Source organism: Sus scrofa, chromosome 8 (genome assembly GCF_054392235.1).
Source record: "Sus scrofa isolate SSC_HxYL_T2T_F1_AM1 chromosome 8, Sscrofa_HxYL_maternal_Yorkshire_Landrace_v2.0, whole genome shotgun sequence".
NCBI classification, from domain to species: Eukaryota; Metazoa; Chordata; class Mammalia; order Artiodactyla; family Suidae; genus Sus; species Sus scrofa.
Genome location: NC_139390.1, coordinates 39036949 through 39059227, shown reverse-complemented (window position 1 = coordinate 39059227; position 22279 = coordinate 39036949). Strand labels below are relative to the sequence as shown.

Below are 22279 nucleotides of genomic sequence, written 5' to 3'. Positions count from 1 at the left end.
ACACGTGCTTGTTTAAATCACCACAGTCCTTTAGAGTGACGAGGGGGACAAGTGAAATGAAAGCAAGCTATTGTAAAGGCTGTCTAATGGGCAGATAGAAAAAAAAAAAAAAAGCGAAACAGCGCACAGTAGGGACTGTGTATGGTCTGTCATATTTTTAAATATACTTGTTTGTATTCTTTTTGCCTTATGAAAAAAACAATGTGTAATAGTTTTGAAGGGTAGAAGTTCTACCTAGTTTTGAGTGAGTTTTCTTCAAGAGGGTGAGAGTGTTATGATGGTAAACTTGCCAAAAAAGAGACCACTGAGATGCTGATAATTTTAGTAATCTTTTAAAAAATGTTGAGGAGGCAAAGGTTACAAATTATGCCATACCAAAATAAATCTATAAATCTGTTTGGGGTCACTACTTTGACTTTCGATTGATTCAGTTTGTAATAACTCTTAATGACCTCTGTTTACAATAAAGACTCTGTAAAATTGTTTGCTGTTCATTTTTTAATTGTTAAAATATTAGCAGGATTCCACTTAATCATAAAAACGTGCCGAATGTAAATACAGCTTGAGACTTGGATGCTGCCGGTATTTATGTAATCTCTGGAATCCTGGAGCTCAGAGTTAGAAATTGTACAGCCCCCGTCTGGCAAGCCTCTCTCCAGTGGCTTTTCCCCCAGTATCCCAGGGGAATGTGCATCTCACTGTCCTTGTCACCCCTGTCAAGCTGCAAGAGGCCAGATCCTGGAGGCGAGCGAGTTGGTTTGCCATAGGGCAGGCTCTGGGCCAGATGGGTGGAGCTTCAAAGACTCAGGTCTAAAATCCCCACCTGGCATGATTCAGAGAGAGAGCCGCTTGAAAACTCCCTAAGGAGCAAAGGTATGCCTTAAAAACTGTTACTGTTGTGTTCTTTCTACATCTTAGCAAAGCCAGCCTCTTCTGCTTTTTTTCTTCTGTTTTAACGTCTCTTTCTTTTATATAAGAATGACCTCTTCATTTCCTTTCTACTCTCTGTGCTTTCTATCACCGTCTTCCTATCTCTTTCACTGACACACACAGCCACACACACCTACACACACCCAGTATTTCTAACTGCTTCCTCATACCTCAGCTTGAATATGTCCATTTAAATATTTGCCTTTCACCTAATTGTTTCCAGCATTCTCAGAAAAATTTTTCTGGAGTTCTCAGGTGTTCCTTAGCTATACATAAGTTTGTTGTAGTATATATGTACATATGTAATATTTATAAAGTAATACTTTTTACTTTAGGATGTGACATTATCTTTATCTAGCTGTTTTAAATCTCAAATCTGTTACTTATCGATAAATCTCTTCAGCCTAGAAAGAATCAGGTGAGTTAAAACCTTTAAGTCCCTTTAAGAAAAATTATCTTTCAACCATGTTTCTCTTTAGTATTGTCATGTGCCTGTGAATGATGACTATAGTTTTTCGTTGCTGATGTTATGACATTAGCTGGCTATATTATATATGTATAATAATTACAGCTTTGAATATATCTTTCTGACTTTACAACTTCATTCCATTTCTGGTATTGCATGAGAGACACACTTGAAAAATAAATCACTGCTCCATGCTGTAGGGCACCTTTGCAGTTCACGGCCATGTGTACCTGAATTTAGATGCCCTTCAAAATACGGGAGAATTGACCTGGTATGAAACCATGCTTAAAAAGTAGCATGGTAGATTTCACCCACTCTATGCATTCATGTATCCAAGCAGAACATGACTGCAGGCTATTAGAAATATAAAACATGGGGGGACATATATAGATATCTAGATATCTACTTGAATATATATATATATATATATATAAACATAGCCCATAGCCCTTATCATCTGGGAACCTACAATCTTTTGAGGTGTTTAAAACAGACATAAAGCAGAGCCATAGCAATGCAGGAGAGTGTTGCTCTTCTGTCTAACCGAATGTTACTAACATGCATTTTTTTCATTCAATAAATATTTACTGCAAGATTTCAGAAGACATAAGTATGAAATAGAGGCCAAAGCAGGAAACAAGGTTTTCAAGCCATAGGGTTTGTAATGGAGCTGGAAGGATAAATGTAGGATTTGAACTGAGGAGAGGAAAAGGCATCGGGCTTATAATTGAGCTGAACTAACAGCCGATTTTTGCCTGAGATCGATATACAAACTGAGGTGTGCAAGCCCCATCTTCTAGCTACTCCACATGGACATTTAAAACTAGTTCATAAAGTTAGGCAAGTAATACAAAGGCTGGGACACCAACCTGAAGGATTTGGACTATAGGTACTGAGAAGCCCTTTAAGGATTTTGAATGAGGGAATGAATGAGGAAAAGAGTATTATGAGATACTCTTGTTTGGAAAATTGTTGGGTGAATCAAGAAGGAAAACCAAGAGGCAGTGGCAGTAAAAATGATTAGACCATTCTAGAATTGCAGATTAGTGATAACTAGAGTGGTACCATTAGAACAGAGTGGAAGGGACAATTTGTTGTAAACTGACATGCTGAATAATGTGTTATTTGTACAGACACTTATTTTTTTATTGGAACTTAGTTTAATTAAGTCATGACATTCATTTACTTTTAAAATGGTTTTCTGGGTATACCTTAATCCATTGTGATTTGTAGACACTTGTTTTAAAAATTTTCGTTGCTTCTCAAGAATCTTTGGCGAAAAAAGATACTTGAGTTCCTGGACCTTACTGTATCTTCACAGGTTTTAAGCAGAACATCCTTTTTATAACCCATTTTTTTATATTGTATATGATTTCAAAAGGATTTGAAAAGCCGTAGAGACAAGGCTTGTAGTTCTTCTAGGCATTAAAAAAAAAAATCAATTGTGTCTTATGTGTGTTGAACTTTCCACCCATTCAGCTCTACAGCTTAGTGTAACTGGATGGCTTGTCACCCACGAGACAAACCACATGGCTGATTACGTGATTACAGTGTCGTAAGATAAGCACAATAGACTTTGCTCGAAACTAAGGAAGCAGAGAAGTCTTTAATCTTGGTAGGTTTCCTTCACTCCAAAGCTTACTGCAGGGTGAATGATCCTGGAAAAGGAGAGACAGAGGTGAAGCCCAAGTGAATATGTATTTTCTGACAAATCAGGGGAGCCTTCTTTAAAAATGTGACAAAAATGTAATTTTATACTATGGCTAATACCATTTTGGTAGCTACATTTTGCCCCAATTGCTAAGAAACCAACCATTCACTTAAACTGGCAGTCAAGGCAAGAGAACATTCCTAAATCTTAAATTGAAAGTTGAGTGTTCTACTTATTTGCTCTTAGTTTTTATTTTTTTATAGAAGTTATTTTGAATAAGTCCATTAATTTTTCCTTTCCCCAGGCATGATGAAAAACCTGTGTTTCAGAATCCTCACCATGATTATAGGTCTTTGTTTGACTGGTACAATGACAAACCCATCAAGACAAAGCAGTAATTTATTCAATTCTGAGCGCCAATGGAACAGATATCTTCTGACAGATCATTCTGCTGCTGGAAAGCATGCGACACCCATGGATACACAGGTAGCAGCCACAGTGGATACAAGTTCCAATTTCTTTAGGGGTCTCTTACAAACGCACATGAGAAAAGAAGAATGGAATATAAAACATCTGGACCTCAGTAACAGTCTCATACCAAAAATCACCTTCAGCTCTCTTGCACATTTTCACAGCTTGGAAGTACTGAACCTCAGCAATAACACCATCCACTCCGTGTCATTGGACCTACCCAGTGTTAAGTCGTCATGGGTGAAGTGCCACCAAGGCAGCTTGAGAAACGGGCTTCCATTTCTAAAGTTGCTCATTCTCAAAGGAAATAAACTCGGCAACATTCCCAAGGGTAAGTACCATTTTAAAAGACAGACTAGGCCAAGACTCAATGAGTATGCAGAGCATTAATGTTTTATGACAATAAAAATTCCAGGTCCGTTTTCCGTTTCAGAGAAACAGCTGAAAGGAAAGCAATTTGATCAGAGTAAATATAATCAAAGGAGTTTCCTAGTGGAATTTTAACCTATAATACATGGAATTTATAGTCAAAACAATTTAATCTCCTAGTACTATAACTTACATTAATCTTAGATGGAGTTGTCAAGAGGTACTAGGAAGTATTTAACTGCTAAATAATAACACGTAATTTTAAATTACCTACTTTGCTTATGCTACCTTCGTTACTAATTATAGAAAAGTGCCAGGCAGTGATTACTTCAGATACTTTTAATATGTCACACTATTCAAATTAAATGTCGCCATATTTGTAATTTTTGTTTTTATAGACTACATTTACATCTGCTTATCTAGTTGTCCTCCAAAGGTAGACTGCAAATATGCTAATATTATATATAAACTTTCTTATTTTCAAATCAAAATCAGAACTGCTTATCAGAACTACACATTATTATAATAAATTCTCAACCATTCTGACACTCAGTAATCTAGATGTTGGGGTTTCTGAGCTAATCCATCAATGTATTATTTAGAAAATGTATCAGGAAGTTCCTATTATGGCTCAGCGGAAATGAATCCGACTAGCATCCATGAGGATGTAGGTTCAATCCCTGGCCTCACTCAGTGGGTTAAGGATATGGCATTGCCGCGAGCTGTGGTATAGGTTGCATATGCGGCTCTGATCAGGCATTGCTGTGGCTGTGGTGTAGACCAGCAGCTACAGCTCAGATTGGACCCCTAGCCTGGGAACCTCCATATGCTGCATGTGTAGCCCCCCCCAAAAAAAAAAGCAAAAAAAAATTTTTTTAAAGAAAATGTATCAGATTCATAAGCCAGAGATTCCTTTTTATATACAGGAGTGCTAGACAGTTTCCTTTCCCTGTTTCCATGTTGGTCACTATTTACTAAATACTGACCTTATATAAGACCCTGTGCTGAAAAAGAAAGTGTGAGGATATTGTCATTTTTCTCCATCTGAAATTATTCGTATTTAGTTTTTCTCATTTTGCAGCTATTTCATTTAATGATTTTATTTCTATTTCTCTATTCATTTATTTTTTTACTCTTTCTCCAGTTTCTGGTCCGGTTTTAAGCATAATTTTGACAGTAATAGCTTGGCAAGTAAAGGGGCAATTATTCCAGTCACCGCATCAGCAGAATTGTGTGAGAAGGGTAGGCATCTTTTCTCCCTGACCTTTTCCATAGAAACAAAAAGTGTAGTATTTTCAGTGCAAAGTGTAAACTAATTGCATTTCATTCTGTGATTTGTATCATATTGTCCTTATTACAAAAGGAATGCCTGTTATTTGCAGAATGTTAGGAATTAAAGAAAAATCTATAGGGAAACATTAAAGTCCCTCATAATACATATTTTTCAAGATTATTCTTTATGCCTGCCTATATAGTTTTCTTTCAAAATTGGATCATACTGTCCATAGTATTTCCTAGCATAATTTCATATGACAGAGCATTTTGAACATCTTGACCTAATTAAGCAATCTCATAAATAGTATTTTAAATTAGTGAATAATTTTCATATATACCTATATAATCAGTTCAATCCAGCAATATTTCGATTATTTCCATTCAGTTTGCTGTGACCCTTTGATGAACATCATTAAAGCTACACACATCCAAGAGTTCCCGTTGTGGCTCAGTGGTTAATGAATCCGGCTAGGAACCATGAGGTTGCGGGTTTGATCCCTGGACTAGGAACCATGAGGTTGTGGGTTTGATCCCTGGACTAGGAACCGTGAGGTTGCGGGTTTGATCCCTGGCCTTATTCAGTGGGTTAAAGATCTGGCGTTGCCGTCAACTGTGGTGTAGGTTGCAGACGTGGCTCAGATCCCGCATTGCTGTGGCTCTGGTGTAGGCCAGCGGCTACAGTTCTGATTAGACCCCTAGCCTGGGAACCTCCATATGCCATGGGAGCGGCCCTAGAAAAGGCAAAAAGACAAAAAAAAACCCTACATACATCCATATGCTATAACGTGTTTTTACAACTACTATAGTAGATGTGACTCTAAACCCACAAAGCCAAGTGTGCTGGAGATAATGCCGTCTGTTGTTTATAATAGCGGAATTGCTAATTCTGTGTCCCCAGTCTGCTCATGTCATTTGGGGTGGGATGTAGGGGTACTTACACTTAGTGTCAGTCTTTCATCAGCTTTCCTTTCTCTTTTCCTAGATTAGTACCACAGCTTTAGAATCTTATACCCTGACAAGGCATCAAGTGTGGATGCGTGAGTGTGTGTGGGCGTGTGGGGGGGTGTGGGTGTGTGCCCCCATCCCTTACTCCCTCTAGCCAGAGAACATTTCTTTTCAGTCTTTCAATTTGGAGAAAATTCCTCCCTACTTTTGTTTCTTCAAATCTGTCTGTCAAGGAGTTCCCATCGTGGCTCAGCGGTAAAAACCCAGCTAGGATCCATGAGGACATAGGTTCAATCCCTGGCCTCACTCGGTGGGTTAAGGATACGGCGTTGCCATGAGCTGTGGTGTGGGTGGCAGACGTGGCTCGGATCTGGCCTTACTGTGGCTGTGGTTTAGGCCGGTGGTTGCAGCTCCAATTAGACTCCTAACCTGGGAAACTTCCATAAGCTGCATATATGGCCCTAAAAAAAGGCAAAACAAACAAACAAAAAAACACCTCTGTCTAGATCTAGAAATTCCTTTCCTCTAAAAGTTTAGGCCTTTGGAAAAACAAAAGCCGGAAAGACTTGTAGATGCCTCTGCTTTCAGCCTTGCAATGAGTCTCCCCTGGAACAATTAACACAGAGATCACTTTCTGCTGGAACAGAGAGAAAGGAAACAGGAAAATAGAGAAGTAAAGGTTTCATATGATCCCACCACAAAAGTAGATGGAGGAATGCTGAATTTATCTCCTTCAGGCTGATGAATTCCGGAGTTAATTGATAGTTAGGGTGAAAACATTTCATTGAAGGACCAAATATCCCTATAAAATACAGATGCAGCCCCATCTTCTCTTCCCAAGTTAAACTTCCGCCTCCCAAAATATCAGAAAATATGTTAAACTTGCAAGGGAGGGGGGAAAAAGATATGAAATAAGCAAATCCTGTATCCAAAATTCTAATAGAATTCTAGCAAAGAAAAGCACAGAGAGATGAATGAAATAGATGGATGATGGAAGGCCAGTGTAAGCCCTGAATCTAACTGGATATAATTCAGGCTTCTTTTATCCATAGTATTTTGTGATTTCAGGTATTTCCCTGGAATCATCAGATACTTTCAGTTTTTATTAGGTTGAGTCCCCTCTGATGCCCCTTCCTATTTTATGATTCTGTAACTGTGGGCAACTCAGACTTTTGAATGGGAGGGAAAACTCTGGTAAGGGAGAAGTGCTTCCTGGAGTGCCATCTATTTCTAAGCTTTGTTCTTTTTTGATTCCTTTATCCTAAGCCTACTTAAAGGTAAACATGAATCATGTAATATTTACTCAGAATTGTGAGGATTAAAGGAAGGATGTACCTCAAGAACCTAACTTAACACAGTCTTTGGCATAATAAACAGCAGCTATTAAAATATGTGAAAAGTACCTTACAAACTTGCAAAGATCAGTTATTATTCCTCTCGGCACAGATTGAGAATAAAAGTTTTATAGAAATAAGTGATACATTTATTTTTGTCTACATCTAACGTATCCAGTATTGCCTTGAGCTGTGGTGTAGCTCATAGATAGAGACCAGATCCTGCATTGCTGTGGCTGTGGTGTAGGCCAGCAGCTGCAGCTCCGATTCAACCCCTAGCCTGGGAACTTAACATATACTGCTGGTGTGGCCCTAAAAAGAAAACAAAAAAAAAGACGAGGGCTGATTTTATGAATCAAATATCTTATCCAGAACCATTCCAGACTCTCTTCCAATTCTTATTACCTTTGACCTTGAAGCCGTAACCCTTGAGTATTATTATTTTATGTTATCAGATGATCCCATTTGGGAGAGCATTTAAGAAGGTCACAGTCCAAAGGAATGTTTCTGAGATGGTGTAATGTCTGGGCCTAGCCTCTGTGGCCTTTTTTCCAACAGGCTCTGAGCTCACTTCTTGGAAATAATAAAACTGCCTCTGGCCATTTAAATGCAAAGGCCAATCAAACCCCTGCCTCCCATGGCCTATGTGCTCCTCAGAAAGCAGTTCAATCAGTAATTCCATCTCCAGCAAAGTGCTTCCATATTTCTCTCCCAACATTCCACTGTCCTAAAATATGAAATGTACTCTCTGGTGAATAAGCCCCACCTCGCCACCTCCTCTGCTCGGATTCACCACGCGTACATCCCCTTAGTGAGAAACAGAGCCGAGTATCATGGAAGAGTTTACCCAAATTTCCCAACTCCACCTTGAGAGACCCCCAAACAGAAAGGTTATTTGCTGGACTCGACCAGTTCTCTTAATAACATTAAACCTTAATTCTCTAAAATTGGAAGTAGAAAGGGAATCTTCCTGTGGGAGGAGTAACTGACCCTCACAGTCTTAATTCCCATCTGCAGAAGGTGAGCTTCTTCCTGGGGTTCTTGGCTTGATATTATGAAGGGAGTTGACTAAGAGCCTATTCTTGTAACTCTCTAGGTTCAAAAGTTTCCCCAGAAGCTTCCTCATGCCTCTTTGCAATCTATCTTTCCCACCCATCATCTCTCTCCTGCCCAAGGAATCACTGATCTCCTTTCGGTCACTGTAGATTCGTTTATTTTATTTTTGTCTTTTTATTTTTTAGGGCTGCACATGGGACATATGGAAGTTCCCAGGCTAGGGGTTGAATCAGAGCCGTATGCTGGCCTACACCACAGTCCAGCCACAGCTACACCACATTTGAGCCTTGACCTACACCACAGCTCATGGCAACACCAGATCCTTAACCCACTGAGCAAGGACAGGGATCAAACCTAGTCAGATTCATTGCCGCTGAGCCACGATGGGAACTCCGTTTATAATTTTATATAAATGCAATCATTCCACACATTCTTTGGTTTTTGCTGTGGCTTCTTCAGTATAGTTATTTTAAAAATTCATCCATGTTCTTTCATGTGCTAAAAGTTCATCCCTAGAGTTCCCTGGTGGCTCAGTAGGTTAAGGATTTGGCCTTATTGCTACTGTGATGTGGTTTGATCCCTGGCCCAGAAACTTCTACATGCTGTGGGCAGGACCAAAAAAAAGTTTATTCCTTTTTATTTCTGAGTAAAATTTCATTGTGTGGATATTCGTTTACCTGTTGGCCCACCCTTAGGCTGTCATTTTTGGCTATTACAAATAAAGCTGTTAGCCAAAGGGATGGAGAAAGATAAACCATTTGTCTGAAATTACTATAGCTACTCCACTTTTATTTTATTTTATTTTATTTTTTTAGGGCCACACCCATGACATATGGAGGTTCCCAGGCTAGTGGTCGAATTGGAGCTGTAGCCACCGGGATACGCCACAGCCACAGCAATGCAGGATCCGAGCCCTATCTGTGACCTACACCACAGCTCATGGCAATGCCAGATCCTTAACCCACTGAACGGGGCCAGGAATCGAACCTTCGTCCTCATGGATGCTAGTTGGATTCATTTCCACTGAGCCACAATGGGAACTCCCTCCGCCTTTCTTTAGATCCGTGTTTATCTAATGGTTTATCATTCTCAATTACCAGGGGGTAAAGAAAGCACTACTTAATGATAAAGGGGTCAGTTCTTGAAGAAGATATATTAATTCTCAACACGAATACACAGTTCTCTTATTGGTTGATGCCAAAGTAACGGGTGATGCTTGGGACTCTCAGTCATCAACCTTATGGTTCCAAGCATCTGGGGTCTGTGTGCTCATGGTCAGCATGCACTTAACTTTATCCACCTGTTGGAGGTGTTAGTATCTGCAAAACAACTCAAGGAGGAGTTCCCATTGTGGCTCAGCAGGTTGAGAACCCAACTAATATCCATGAGGATATAGGTTCGACCCTTGGACTCACTCAGTGGCTTAAGGATCCAGCATTGCCTTGATCTGTGGTGTAGGCTGCAGACATGGCTGCCAGCTGTAGCTCCGACTGGACCCCAGCCTGGGAACTTCCATATCCCATGTGTGTGGCCCTAAAAACCAAAAACACACAAACCAAGAGCCCTCAAGGAATTACCTGTAGCCCTTGGGGAGGAACTGAAGATCCTCAACTTTGTTTTATGGCTAAGCTATTATTATTTTGTCTTGCTTGACTGTTTTCCTTTGTTTCTGCATTTTCCCACTGCTCTTTGGAACTCGGGGAAAACCTAGGAGGCTAAAGCTCTTCTACAAACAAGACGTAGAGAACATGGGGATCTAGCCCCAAGAAAGCCCCACAGGGTCCGGCTCAGTTTCAAATCCACTGTCACAGTTGGAGGTTTCAACACCCATCAACTGATAGAGACCAAGCTAGGCATTGTCCCCTGCCCTACTGAACTCCGGGGGCACTAATTCAATGAAACAGTCGATATGGTAGGAGCCATGAGCACACATCCCTATACAGGTTAGGCAAATATTGGGAAAATATTAAGAAATCTTTTTTTTTTTTTTTGTCTTTTGTCTTTTTTGTTGTTGTTGTTGTTGCTATTTCTTGGGCCGCTCCCGCGGCATATGGAGGTTCCCAGGCTAGGGGTCGAATCGGAGCTATAGCCACCGGCCTACGCCAGAGCCACAGCAACGCGGGATCCGAGCCGCGTCTGCAACCTACACCACAGCTCACGGCAACACCGGATCATTAACCCACTGAGCAAGGGCAGGGACCGAACCCGCAACCTCATGGTTCCTAGTCGGATTCGTTAACCACTGCGCCACGACGGGAACTCCTTTTTTTTTTTTTTTTTTTTTTTTTTTTTTTTTTTTTTTTTTTTTTGTCTTTTGTCTTTTTTGTTGTTGTTGTTGTTGTTGTTGCTAAGAAATCTTTTCTTTTCTTTTTCTGTCTTTTTGGGGCCACACCCACAGCATATGGAGGTTCCCAGGCTAGGGGTCAAATTGAGCTACAACTGCCAGCCTACACCACAGTCACAGCAACACCAGATCCGAGCCACATCTGCAACCTACACCACAGCTCATGGCAATGCCAGATCCTTAACCCACTGAGCGAGGCCAGGGATCGAACCCGCAACCTCATGGTTTCTAGTCAGATTCATTTTCGCTGCACCACCATGGGAACTCCGGCATATGAGCTTTTTTTGCCCAAGAATATTGGAATTATACTCTACTTTTCTGCAGCTTACCTAATTTCCTTCCTGTTCAGTCAGGTCATCTTGATCTCCCCCATCCTCTTTTAAAACAACTCAGTATTTTGTAGTCTTGATATACCATTCTTTGTTTAATCATTTCTCTATTCTGAACCATTTAAGTTGTGTCCAGTTTTCCACCATTACAAACAATGCTGCAGTGTATACCTCTAATTTATATTTTAATTTGCTTTTTAATTTTAACAGGGCTATGGAAACTGAAGTCATTACAGAGTTTGGATCTATCATTCAATGGGATATCAGAAATTGGTATATCTGATTTACATAGCTGCCTGCAACTGGAAAACCTCCACTTAAAAAGCAACAAGATATTCAGAATCCATCCAGCAGCCTTCAAGGACCTAAAAAAATTACAGGTTAGAAAATAATGTTTATAATATTTCAAATATGCAGACCTATAGGCAATTACACGAGAAGAATATTTCCACTGAAGAATTGATTCATGTCCAGTAGTACTAGCTACTAATCAAAAATTGTAAGTCTATTTTAAGACTCTTATAAGGAGTTCCCCTGTGGGTCAGGAGGTTAGGATGTAGGGTTCAGTGAGGATGTGGGTTTGATCCCTGACTTTGCTCAGTGGGTTAAGGATCCAACGTTGCTGTGAGTGTGTGGTAGGTCCCAGATGCAGCTCTAATCCCTAGTTGTTGTGGCTGTGGTGCAGGCTGGCAGTTGCAGCTCCAATTCAGCCCCTAGCCTGGGAACCTCCATATGCTGCAGGCAAGGCCCTAAAAGAAAAAAAAAAAAAAAATTCCCCTATAAGAGCTGAAGTCTCTCTCTTGCCTCAAAAATCCAAGCCTCAGTAGTGGAAGGAATTTTATTTGAGCACTAAAACTCAGCAGCAAGAATTAGCACGTGGCTTTTCCTAAATCAAATTAAACCCAGCTCCAAGTATCCACTTACCAGTTGGCAAGAAATTAAATCTTAGTTATTAGCAAGTCTCTCTCCCTGAACCATAAGGTCAGGTGAAGGTCCCTGGGGTTTTCTGCAGTTGGGGACAATATGGGCCTATGAGAGCTCAACACCCATCTAGCCCAGGACCATATGGACCTCTGCAGGGCAGTGACCCTGGTGCTTCCACACCAAAACTGGGCACAGAATAATACACATGATACATAATACACTAACCAGGTACCACGTGCAGTTCTAAACATCAGATCCATGCTGGGGGGACTGATGGCACATTTTGGAGCCATGGTGCCTGTCTCTCAGGCACCTTGCTATGAACCTCGGAGGTCCTGACAGCTGTGAGTTCGAGGAGCCTCCAGAGCCCTGCTCTCATTCTAGCAGCTTCAGCCCCTTCTCCGGCCAGGGCTGGAGTCTCACCCGAAGACCCAGCTGAAGAAGGAGTCGCTTCCAGGCCCATGTGGGCTGTGGGCTGAGGGCTCAGTTCCACACTGGCCATCAGCCTAAGCCTGTCCCCGTTCTGTGCCACGTGGGCCTCCCCACAGAGATGTTCACAGCGTGGCAGCTCAGGCCAGAGCCCAAAGGAGAGAGGCTTCTACCAGGAGCATTACAGTTTTAGGAATACAATCATGGCAGTGATGGCCCATTCATCGCTTTTGCCACAATCTATTGGGTAGAGGCAAGGCCTAGGGCTTGCCTTTACACAAGGGGAGGAGGTTACTCCGAGGGCGTGAGTGCTGGGGGCAGGCTTATGCGAGACCTGTCTGTCACAGCAGTTACCTGAGCAGAAGAGAAAGGCCATTTAACCCAGCAGTGCTCCCCAATCCACCAGAAATGGGTTGTCAGATTGCCTGGGAACCTCGTTTAGTGTACTGTATACTGATTAGAAGTCTATCTGTAGGAGTTCCTGTTGTGGCACAGCAGAAACAAATCCGACTGGTATCCATGAGGATGTGGGTTTGATCCCTAGCCTCGCCCAGTGGTTCTGGGGTCCAGCATTGCCATGAGCTTGGATCCTGCATGGCTGTGGCTGTGGTGTAGGTGGGCAGCTCTAGCTCCAATTCAGCCCCCAGCCTGGGAACTTCCACATGCTGCAGATGCAAAAAAAAAAAAAAAAAGTCTATCTGTATACGTAATTTCCCCATGCATGTTTTATTTCTGCTGCATTTTTATTGTGCTTTATAAGTCTTCTGCAGCTCACAGGTAATAGATGCTGCAGGCCAACTACAAAACAAGCCCAAGAATGTTCTATATCATCTGTAATTCTAAATTACCTGAACCGCCCAGAATCATACACTTTCTCCTTCTCTATGATCCCTTCTCCCTGTTCAGCAATAACTCTAAAAACTGGCTTGGGAACATAATGAGCACATTTGGTACCAGAATGTTAAAATAGATACCGTTGTTGCTGTTTTTCCCAGAGATATATTTAATATTTGTACTATATTATGCATCTTTCCAGGTGGAAATCTTTTCAGAAAGCAGGCATATTTTTTTCAAGGCATAAATTCATCATCACGTGTCGATCAAAGGGACTGTTTCATTGGCATCTCAAATTAGCATTCCTTTTCTTAACCTTATGCCATTTTTCCTAGAGCAGAGATTTGTGTAGCAACGTTATACGCGTTTCCCAGTCTTTCTATAATGTACACTCCTTTCAAATAAAGAATGGTGGATGGTCACTGCTTTAGCCAAATAGGACTATTCTGTTTTAATATTTGCTCAGAAATTATTCTTTCTGCATCATTTTATGAGCTTTCTGTCCTCGCTCCGGTTTTGCTTTCAGTTTCATGATTTGTAATGTACTAACTGCTAGAAGGAAATAAAATGCAGACATGCACTGAGAAGAAAATACCCCCAAAAAGCATTAGGATGTTTCACTCCGTGGTTGAGAAGGGGGTACATACGAAGGCTACTGATCGTAGGCAAGGCCAGGCCAATAGGTTTTTTTTCTTCCCAACACCAGTCTCCTACTTTCTATTTTTGGCAACCTTCCCTTGAGAGTCAAGGGTGCTTGGTTACTCAACACTAGAAAGGTCCCTCTCACTACCGAGTTCAGGAAGGATTCTAACTCTCCATGGTGTGGCTTGGTTATGGTGCTGTTTTTACGTCTGAGTCAGCTCTTCTTGGGAATTTATATAACCCAACATCCAGTGTTGCTTTTGCCCTCATGTTTATTAAGCAATTGACCTGGATTGTATTCAGTCGCTCTGGTTTCTATCCATGGCCCTCTTCTTACTTTTCAGCAAGGTTTGCATTTTCTCTTTTACGATTTTCGCCCAAACCCCAGGACCCTACTCCAGGCCTCCTTTGCCCAGCCCTTCACTCCTGGGGAGGGCAGTGGGAGCTCATACTTCACGAGGCTGCGTTTTGGAGCGTGGGAAGCATGCAGCTGGGAACCAGATCACAGCCCAACTTTGCCATGCCATTTATTCCTTCACTCCTTCATTCATTCTTTCACTATATATATACATATATATATATATATATATGTTTTTTCCTTTTTTTTTTTTATTGGTTTTTAGGGCCACACATTCAGCATATGGAAGTTCCCAGGCTAGGGGTCAAATCAGAGCTACAGTTGCAGGCCTGTGCCACAGCCACAGCAATACCAGCTCTGAACCACGTCTGCAACCTACACCACAGCTCATAGCAACTGGATCCTTAACCCACTGATCAAGGCCAGGGATTGAACCTACATCCTCATGGATACTAGTTGGGTTCCTAACCTGCTAAGCCACAGTGGGAACTCCCATTCCTTCACTATTTTCTAAGCACTGGGGTACCAGGCCCTGGGGCTGAGAACTCTGTGGGATATACTCTGACAAGCCTAGTTCTCTCCTCTGTGGAAAAGACGAAAAGGACAAAGTTGTTGGGAGGGTTGGAGATAAGGTATGTCAAGCACCCAGTAGACTGTGGTACACAGCAGTGCTGGGCAAACGGTGGCCAGAGATACAACTGACTGTGCCTTCCCTGCAGCATCATGCCACTGCCATAACCAGCTTCTGCTGTGTGTTTCTAGAACCACTGAATCCTTTTTGTTCCCCAGTTTCCTCTGCATTTCATTTCTTTTCTTTCTTTTTTCCTCCTTTGTCATAGATTAATTGGCTGTAGGTGCATGGGTTTAATTCTGGGCTTTCTATCCTGTTCCACTGATCTATACTTCTGTCTTTGTGCCAGTACCATGCAGTTTTGATGACTGTTGCTTTGTAGTATAGTCTGAAATCATGGAGCCTGATTCCTCCAGCTCCATTTTTCTTTTTCAGGATGTCTTTGGCTATTCTGGGTCTTTTGTGCTTCCAAACAAACTTTAAAATATTTTGTTCAAGTTCTGTGAAAAATGTCCTTGGTAATTTGATAGGGATTGCCTTGAATCTGTAGATTGCCTTAGGTAGTATTCTTTCTTTTTTCCTTTCTTTCTTTCTTTCTTTTTTTTTTTTTTTTTGTCTTTTTGCCGCTCCGGCGGCATATGGAGGTTCCCAGGCTAGGGGTCCAATCAGAGCTGTAGCCACCGGCCTACACCAGTGCCACAGCAATGCGGGATCCGAGCCGCATCTGTGACCTACACCACAGCTCATGGCAACGCCGGATCGTTAACCCACTGAGCAAGGGCAGGGATCGAACCTGCAACCTCATGGTTCCTAGTTGGATTCGTTAACCACTGCGCCACGAGGGGAACTCCCTTTCTTTCTTTCTTAATGGCCACACCTGTAGCATATGGAAGTTCCCAGGTTAGGGGTCGAATTGGAGCTGTAGCTGCCAACCTATGCCCCAGCCACAGCAACACCAGATCCTAACCAGGTCTGTGACCTACACCACAGCTCACGGCAATGCCAGATCCTTAATCCACTGAGCAAGGCCAGGAATTGAACCCACATCTTAATGGATACTAGTTGGGTTCATTACTGCTGAGACACAACAGGAACTCCTTTTTCTTCTTTTCTTTTCTTTCTTTTTTTTTCTTTTCATTTTTGGCTGCCCCAAGGCATATGATTCTCCCTGGCCAGGGATCAGATCTGAGCCGCAGTCATGACCTAAGCCACAGCTGCAGCAATGACGGATCCTTAACCCACTTTGCCAGGCCAGGGATCGACCCTGTGTCCCAGCGTTCCCAAGATGCCACCGATCCCATTGCGCCACAGCAGGAACTCCCCCAAATGCCTTTTGTTCGCAGACTGTCCTAAATTTGTTTCTTCCTGGGCAGGTTGTAGACCTCAGCAACAATGCTCTGACCACCATCCTGCCGATGATGATCGTGGCTCTAGAACTTCCCCACCTACAGGCCAACTTGGCTGATAACCAGTGGCAGTGTGACAACAGCGTGGCAGTCTTCCAAAATTTTATTTCAGAATCCTGGAGGGAAAAGTGGAACACAATTTGCAACAAGTCCACAGGTAAGTCAGGAGCACCTCTTCTCTCAGAAATGCTCCCATTTAAACAGAGAAAAGCACATGAAAAATTTGGTCTCACTTGAACAATGACAGTCCCCCCAGAAGCAAGAGTGCTGACCCATAGCATTGGTCATCCTTGGGCTGGGTCACAGGACAATCATCAGTACCCAACTGCTTTCATTGGTTCATGAACGATTTCCTTTATGTGGTTAAAGAAACCTAGTTCTGGAGTTCCCATCGTGGCGCAGTGGTTAACGAATCCGACTAGGAACCATGAGGTGGCAGGTTCAATCCCTGGCCTCACTCAGTGGGTTAAGGATCCGGCTTTGCCGTGAGCTGTGGTGTAGGTTGCAGACACGGCTCGGATCCCTCATTGCTGTGGCTCTGGCGTAGGCTGCAGCTCCGATTGGACCCCTTGCCTGGGAATCTCCATAAGCCGTGAGAGCAGCCCTAGAAAAGGCAAAAAGACAGAAAAATAAATAAATAAATAAATAGAAAAGAAACCTAGTTCTACTTGCTTGGGAACCACCAGATTTGGTCCAAAATAGAAATTTCACAAGGAGAGAATGTTCCCCTCAAGCTCCCCAATGTCACATTTTTATCCCAAACACAAACAAAATGATCAGAGCAAGGATTTCTAAAACTCGAAACGTAATTACTTAAAATGCTTGCCAACCTTCTGAAAGTATACCCCTATATGAACACGAAACATACATATTTCAAAGTGTGTTTTTCTTTTATTTGTCCCCTGCCACTCTCCCAAACTACTAGAATATGTTACTGGAGTTGAATATTCTGGAAAGCTTTTTATTTTCCCACTGTTAGCTATCTTGGCTAAATTGCAAATTTTTTCTTTTTTTTCTTTTTTGCTGCTCTTGAAGCATTATGAAAGTTCCCAGGCCAGGGATCAAACCTGCACCACAGCAGTGACCCAGGCCACCACAGTGACAAAGCTGAATCCTTAACCCACTGTGCTACAAGGGAACTCTTAAATCTCAAACTCCTAACTGGGAAGGGGGGAAAAAAGTATTTTTTTTTTAATAAGTCCTGGCCTCAGAGTCCCCATTGTGGCTCAGTGGGTTAGGAACTAGTATCCATGAGGACTCGGGTTCGATTCCTGACCTTGCTCAGTGGGTTAAGGATCTGACATTGCTGTGAGCTGCAGTGTAGGTCACAGACTCATATCTGGTGTGGCTGTGGCTGTGGCCTAGGCCAGCAGCTACAGCTCCGATTCGACCCCTAGCCTGGAAATTTCTATATGCTGCAGGTGCGGCCCTAAAAAGACCAAAAAACAAAACAAAACAAAAAAAGCAAGTCCTGGCCTCTGTTCTATTCAAGGATGCTATGAAGTAGAGCCGTGGCCATGCTTACAAGGTTTAGGAGAAACCCACGAAGATGAGGAGTGTTAATGCCATCAGCCAAGCTTGCTTCACTGCTCTGTGAAAGCCACACCACCATCTGAGGGTGGAGGACAGAATGTCAGGAACCAGTAGAGAAACCTGACTATTGCTGCTGTTTAGCAGCACTAAGGGACGGTGAGGCAGCGATACAGCAAGCACAGGTGGGGCTGGGGTAGATTCTGCTGGGGGTTGATAGAATATTCTCGCAAAGGTGCAGTAAGGAGGCGAGGATGTGGAAGAAGGAGAAGCAACGTGGCCGTGGCCGTCCCTCCAATAGAGCCACACACACGCTCTTGGCATCAGGAAGCCAATCAGCCGCTCAAGCCGCTCATCATGTAGCATACACTTCAGGAGTATCCATCGTGGCGCAGAGGAAACAAATCCGACTAGGAACCTTGAGGTGGCGGGTTCGATCCCTGGCCTCACTCAGTGGGTTAAGGATCTAGCTTTGCCATGAGCTGTGGTGTAGGTCGCAGACGCGGCTCGGATCTGGCTTTGCTGCAGCTCTGGCACAGGCCGGTGGCTACAGCTCCGATTGGACCCCTAGCCTCAGAACCTCCATATGCCACGGGAGTGGCCTTAAAAAGACAAAAAAAGAACAAAACAAAACATACACTTCAAATCTAGCTAGATAAGGACTGAGGGCGCGCAGAGGCTTTTACACCACTGGAGTCTTATTTCCCTGTCCACTTAATGTGTGCTTTTACCTCCCCCATCCCACACCCAGGGAAGGAAGAGGCATACCAGTGGGCCCCCAAAAGCAGAACATCAGGAGAGACCCGCATCCCTCGCATTAACCTGAACCACACGAAAAGCCTCAGAAGGAGCAACGCTGAGAGCCCCGGAGAGGCTGGCTTGTCCTCTCTGGGGAAGACAGATCCTGCCCGCCCTGAGGCCGGTGAGCAGCAGAGACGGCTGCACAGACGGGTTAGGAGCACCCAGGATGGGCAAACTGCTGGCAGAAAGGAAGCAGCTTCCGCTTCCCAGGACCTCACCCTGGCCGTCTGCCTGGCCGTCTTCATCACATTCCTCGTGGCTTTCTGCCTGGGGGCTTTTGCCAGGCCTTATGTTGACAGACTGTGGCAACAGAGATGCCAGAAAAAAAGTCCAGGCTCCGGAGTGGTGTACTCCAACCAGGGCTTCTACGATGAAATTGACACTGTGGGGAACACACAGCAGCCAAGGACAGATCAACACCAAACTTTCCAGGATGTAAACCTCTATGAGAACCAAGCCCCCGGCTGGAGGACAGAGGCCAGCCCACGCACGGATGTCGCTCTTAAGGGCACACTGCGACAGAGCAGAAAGGAGCCTGGTAGCCAGCAGGGAAGGGGACAATGCAGGGACCCCAGTGGGTCAGGAAGTAGAAGGGATGAGAAGCTCCCAAATCACAGCGTGGTCTGGCCCGATCTCCGAGCCCAGCCCGATGCTGAGGATACCCAAGTCCCATGGGCAGGACAGGACCGTCTCCACAGGGATGACATTCCTACAGAAGGAAACTATGACCCCAGGGCCGGGGAAGTCTCCCCTAATGAGCGCTCAGTGGGCATCGCTGCCGAAGCTGTGGGATTGCAAAACGGCCCTGGCTCAATCCAGAAGGATTTCAATGAGTCGGGCCCACCAGTCCCCAGGAAAATGATGGCTCCTCTCTCGGAAATGCCAACGCACACAGAAGCTCCGAGGCCTGGCGAGAATGAGGGAAGATGGGCTTCTGGACACTTACCTTCTGGGTTTTTTAAGGAGAACTTGCTGAGCGCACAGCAGCAAAGGCTCAAGGGCTCGGGGACAGAGGCAGAGCTTCCTGCCCACCACACTGCAGCCACACTCAGTGACCCAGGACACATGGACCCGTCCCCACCTGCTCTCCCTCCAGGGTGGGGCCGGGACCCGCATGTCACTCCTGCTAACAAGGAACCAGAGCAAAAGCATGCTTCTGAGGCTTGGTATGAGTTAGACTCCAACTCTGATTCTGACGAAGGGTCTTTATTTACTCTAAGTTCAAGTTCAGAGGATTGGAGACACATGGCTGAGGAGGAAGAAGCCCCTGGCGAGGAGAGCGGGACAGCCCCCGGGCCCCTGGAGGACAAGGGCTCAGGGGAGAGGAGAGACAATGTCATGTCATTAGAGAGCCTTGGGCACAAATGTGAGACTCAGGAAGATCGTTCTGAAAAAACTCTCATCTCCAATCCAGTCTCCGGTTTGTTTGAGACTCACCTAGAAAGCGCCTCTAACATCAGTAAATTTGAGGATCCATTGTCCTCGCCAGGGTCCATGGGCCACAGTCCGTGCAGTCATGAGATCCCTGGCATGTCCATTTACGACTACATCTCAGCTCTTCAGCCCCAGCCAGTAGAGTGGCATTGCTCACTTAGAGACTTGGAATTTTCAAATGTGGATATTTTACCTCCAACACCAGCATGTTCAGCCGAAGTTCCCTCAGATCCTGAAGACAGAGCTGTTCACGAAGGAGATGTGGACATTTATAACTAGGAACCTTAGGTTCAGGGAATAGACACAGCTCAAAACAACCTTCCTTCCAAGATCACTGCAGGGGAAAAACTGAAGATCTTCAGAACAAGATGCAGAAGGAGTTCCCATTGTGGTGCAGTGGAAACGAATTCAACTAGTAACCATAAGGTTGCAGGTTCGATCCTTGGCCTCGCCCTGTGCTTTAAGGATCCAGCATTGCCATGAACTGTGGTGTAGGTCGCAGATGCAGCTCGGATCCTACGTTGCTGTGACTGTGGTGTAGGCCAGCAGCTATGGCTCCGATTAGACCCCTAGCCTAGGAACCTCCATATGCTGTGGGCGTGGCCCTAAAAAGATGGAAAAAAAAAAAGAATAAGATTCAGAGGAAGACAACGTAAATGGACACCAATGCTAATGAGGAATTCATACGTCCTCTTAAGGATGATGATTCCAGAAATGTTATAAGCCTAACACAGCTGCTACAATCCTCTGGTGAGGAACCAGCTCTTTGCTGTGAAACGGGGTGGGGTCAGGGGGATATTCTGAAGACAGTTCCTCAAGCCAAGTTCAATTATTAAAGTGCTTCCAAATAAAACCAGCTCACTAAGAACACAGGAGGACTTCAGTGTAAAGACTGGGGTCAGCATTCAGAGGGGACTCTGCTGCAGTTAGAAAAAGCTGATTCTGACTTTTATACTCAAATGCTGACCCAGAGAAACCTGATGGGCACTGGCTCTCTAGCTGAGGATGAGCTCTAGATAGAAATGAGAACCTTCAACTTGAAAATCAAAGAGGGTGAAACCACTGTGGAAAACAGTATGGAGATGCCTCAGAAAACTAAAAATAGAACTCCCATTTGATCCAGCAATCCCACTCCTGGGCATCTATCCAGAGAAAACCATGACTTGCAAAGACACATGTACTCCAATGTTCCCTGTAGCACTCTTTACAATAGCCAAGACATGGAAACAACCTAAATGTCCATTGACAGAGGAGTGGATCAAGAAGATGTGGTACATACACACATGGAATATTACTCAGCCATTAAAAAGAACGAAATACCAGCACTTTTTGGAACATGGATGGACCTAGAAATTATCATACTAAGTGAAGTCAGCCATACAATGAGACACCAACATCAAACACTTTCACTGACATATGGAATCTGAAAAAAGGACAGACTGAACCTCTTTGCAGAACAGATGCTGACTCACAGACATTAAAAAACTTATGGTCTCCAGAGAGTTTCGGGGGTGGGGGTGTGTGCTTGGATTATGGGATAGAAATCCTGTGAAACTGGATTGTGATGATCATTATACAACTACAGATGTGATAAAATCATTTGAGTAATTAAAAAAAAGAAAAAATCAAAGAGAACTCAAGTAACATTTTTAGTGCCTATTGAAGCCCTTAGATGGAGCTGCTGAATAGACTTTAACAAACTCTGCACAGAGACCAGTGCAGCTTTTTGGAGGTTGATTAGGGAACTACAAAATTGGAGGGATTCTGAGCGATTCTAAATATTTGTTAAAAAGTAATGTTAAGGGAGGGACCATTTTGTAGAACAAAATGTAAATGAAAAATCAATGTTCAGTAGTTCCCTGGTGGCCTAGTGGTTAAAGATCCAGGCAGTATTTATATCCTTGGGGCCCTACCTCATTCCACAGTGACAGACACATCAGACTATGGCACCTGCCATACCTTACCCGCCCTGCTCCCCATCTTCTGGGTTGTACCACTGGCCTCTCCACTAAGCCTGGCCTCATCTGCCCCAAAAATATCCATGCTGTTTTTCAAGACACCGTTTATTTTTTTATTTTGTTTTTGTTTTGTTTCGTTTTTTCTTTTCAGGGCCGCACCCACAGCATATGGAGGTTCCCAGGCTAGGGGGCAAATTGGAGCTGCAGCTGCCGGCCTATACC

General features: G+C 43.6%; 1 protein-coding gene across 3 annotated transcripts; it reads left to right on the top strand.

The window, feature by feature from the left end:
* Positions 1 to 840: 840 nt before the first annotated feature.
* Positions 841 to 21729, top strand: LRRC66 (leucine rich repeat containing 66). Of its 3 annotated transcripts, XM_084972007.1 has the most exons (7): positions 841 to 873; positions 3352 to 3533; positions 3683 to 3849; positions 5032 to 5129; positions 11381 to 11550; positions 16302 to 16491; positions 18616 to 21729. In XM_084972007.1, the coding sequence occupies exons 6-7, from the start codon at positions 16344 to 16346 to the stop codon at positions 20376 to 20378; spliced, it is 1911 nt and encodes a 636-aa protein (XP_084828133.1). In that variant the 5' UTR covers positions 841 to 873; positions 3352 to 3533; positions 3683 to 3849; positions 5032 to 5129; positions 11381 to 11550; positions 16302 to 16343; the 3' UTR covers positions 20379 to 21729. The 3 variants fall into 3 exon arrangements, with proteins under 3 accessions (XP_084828133.1, XP_020956866.2, XP_003129020.3); XM_021101207.2 differs by lacking the exon at positions 5032 to 5129; XM_003128972.5 differs by lacking the exon at positions 5032 to 5129 and having other exon boundaries at positions 3352 to 3849.
* Positions 21730 to 22279: the final 550 nt, after the last annotated feature.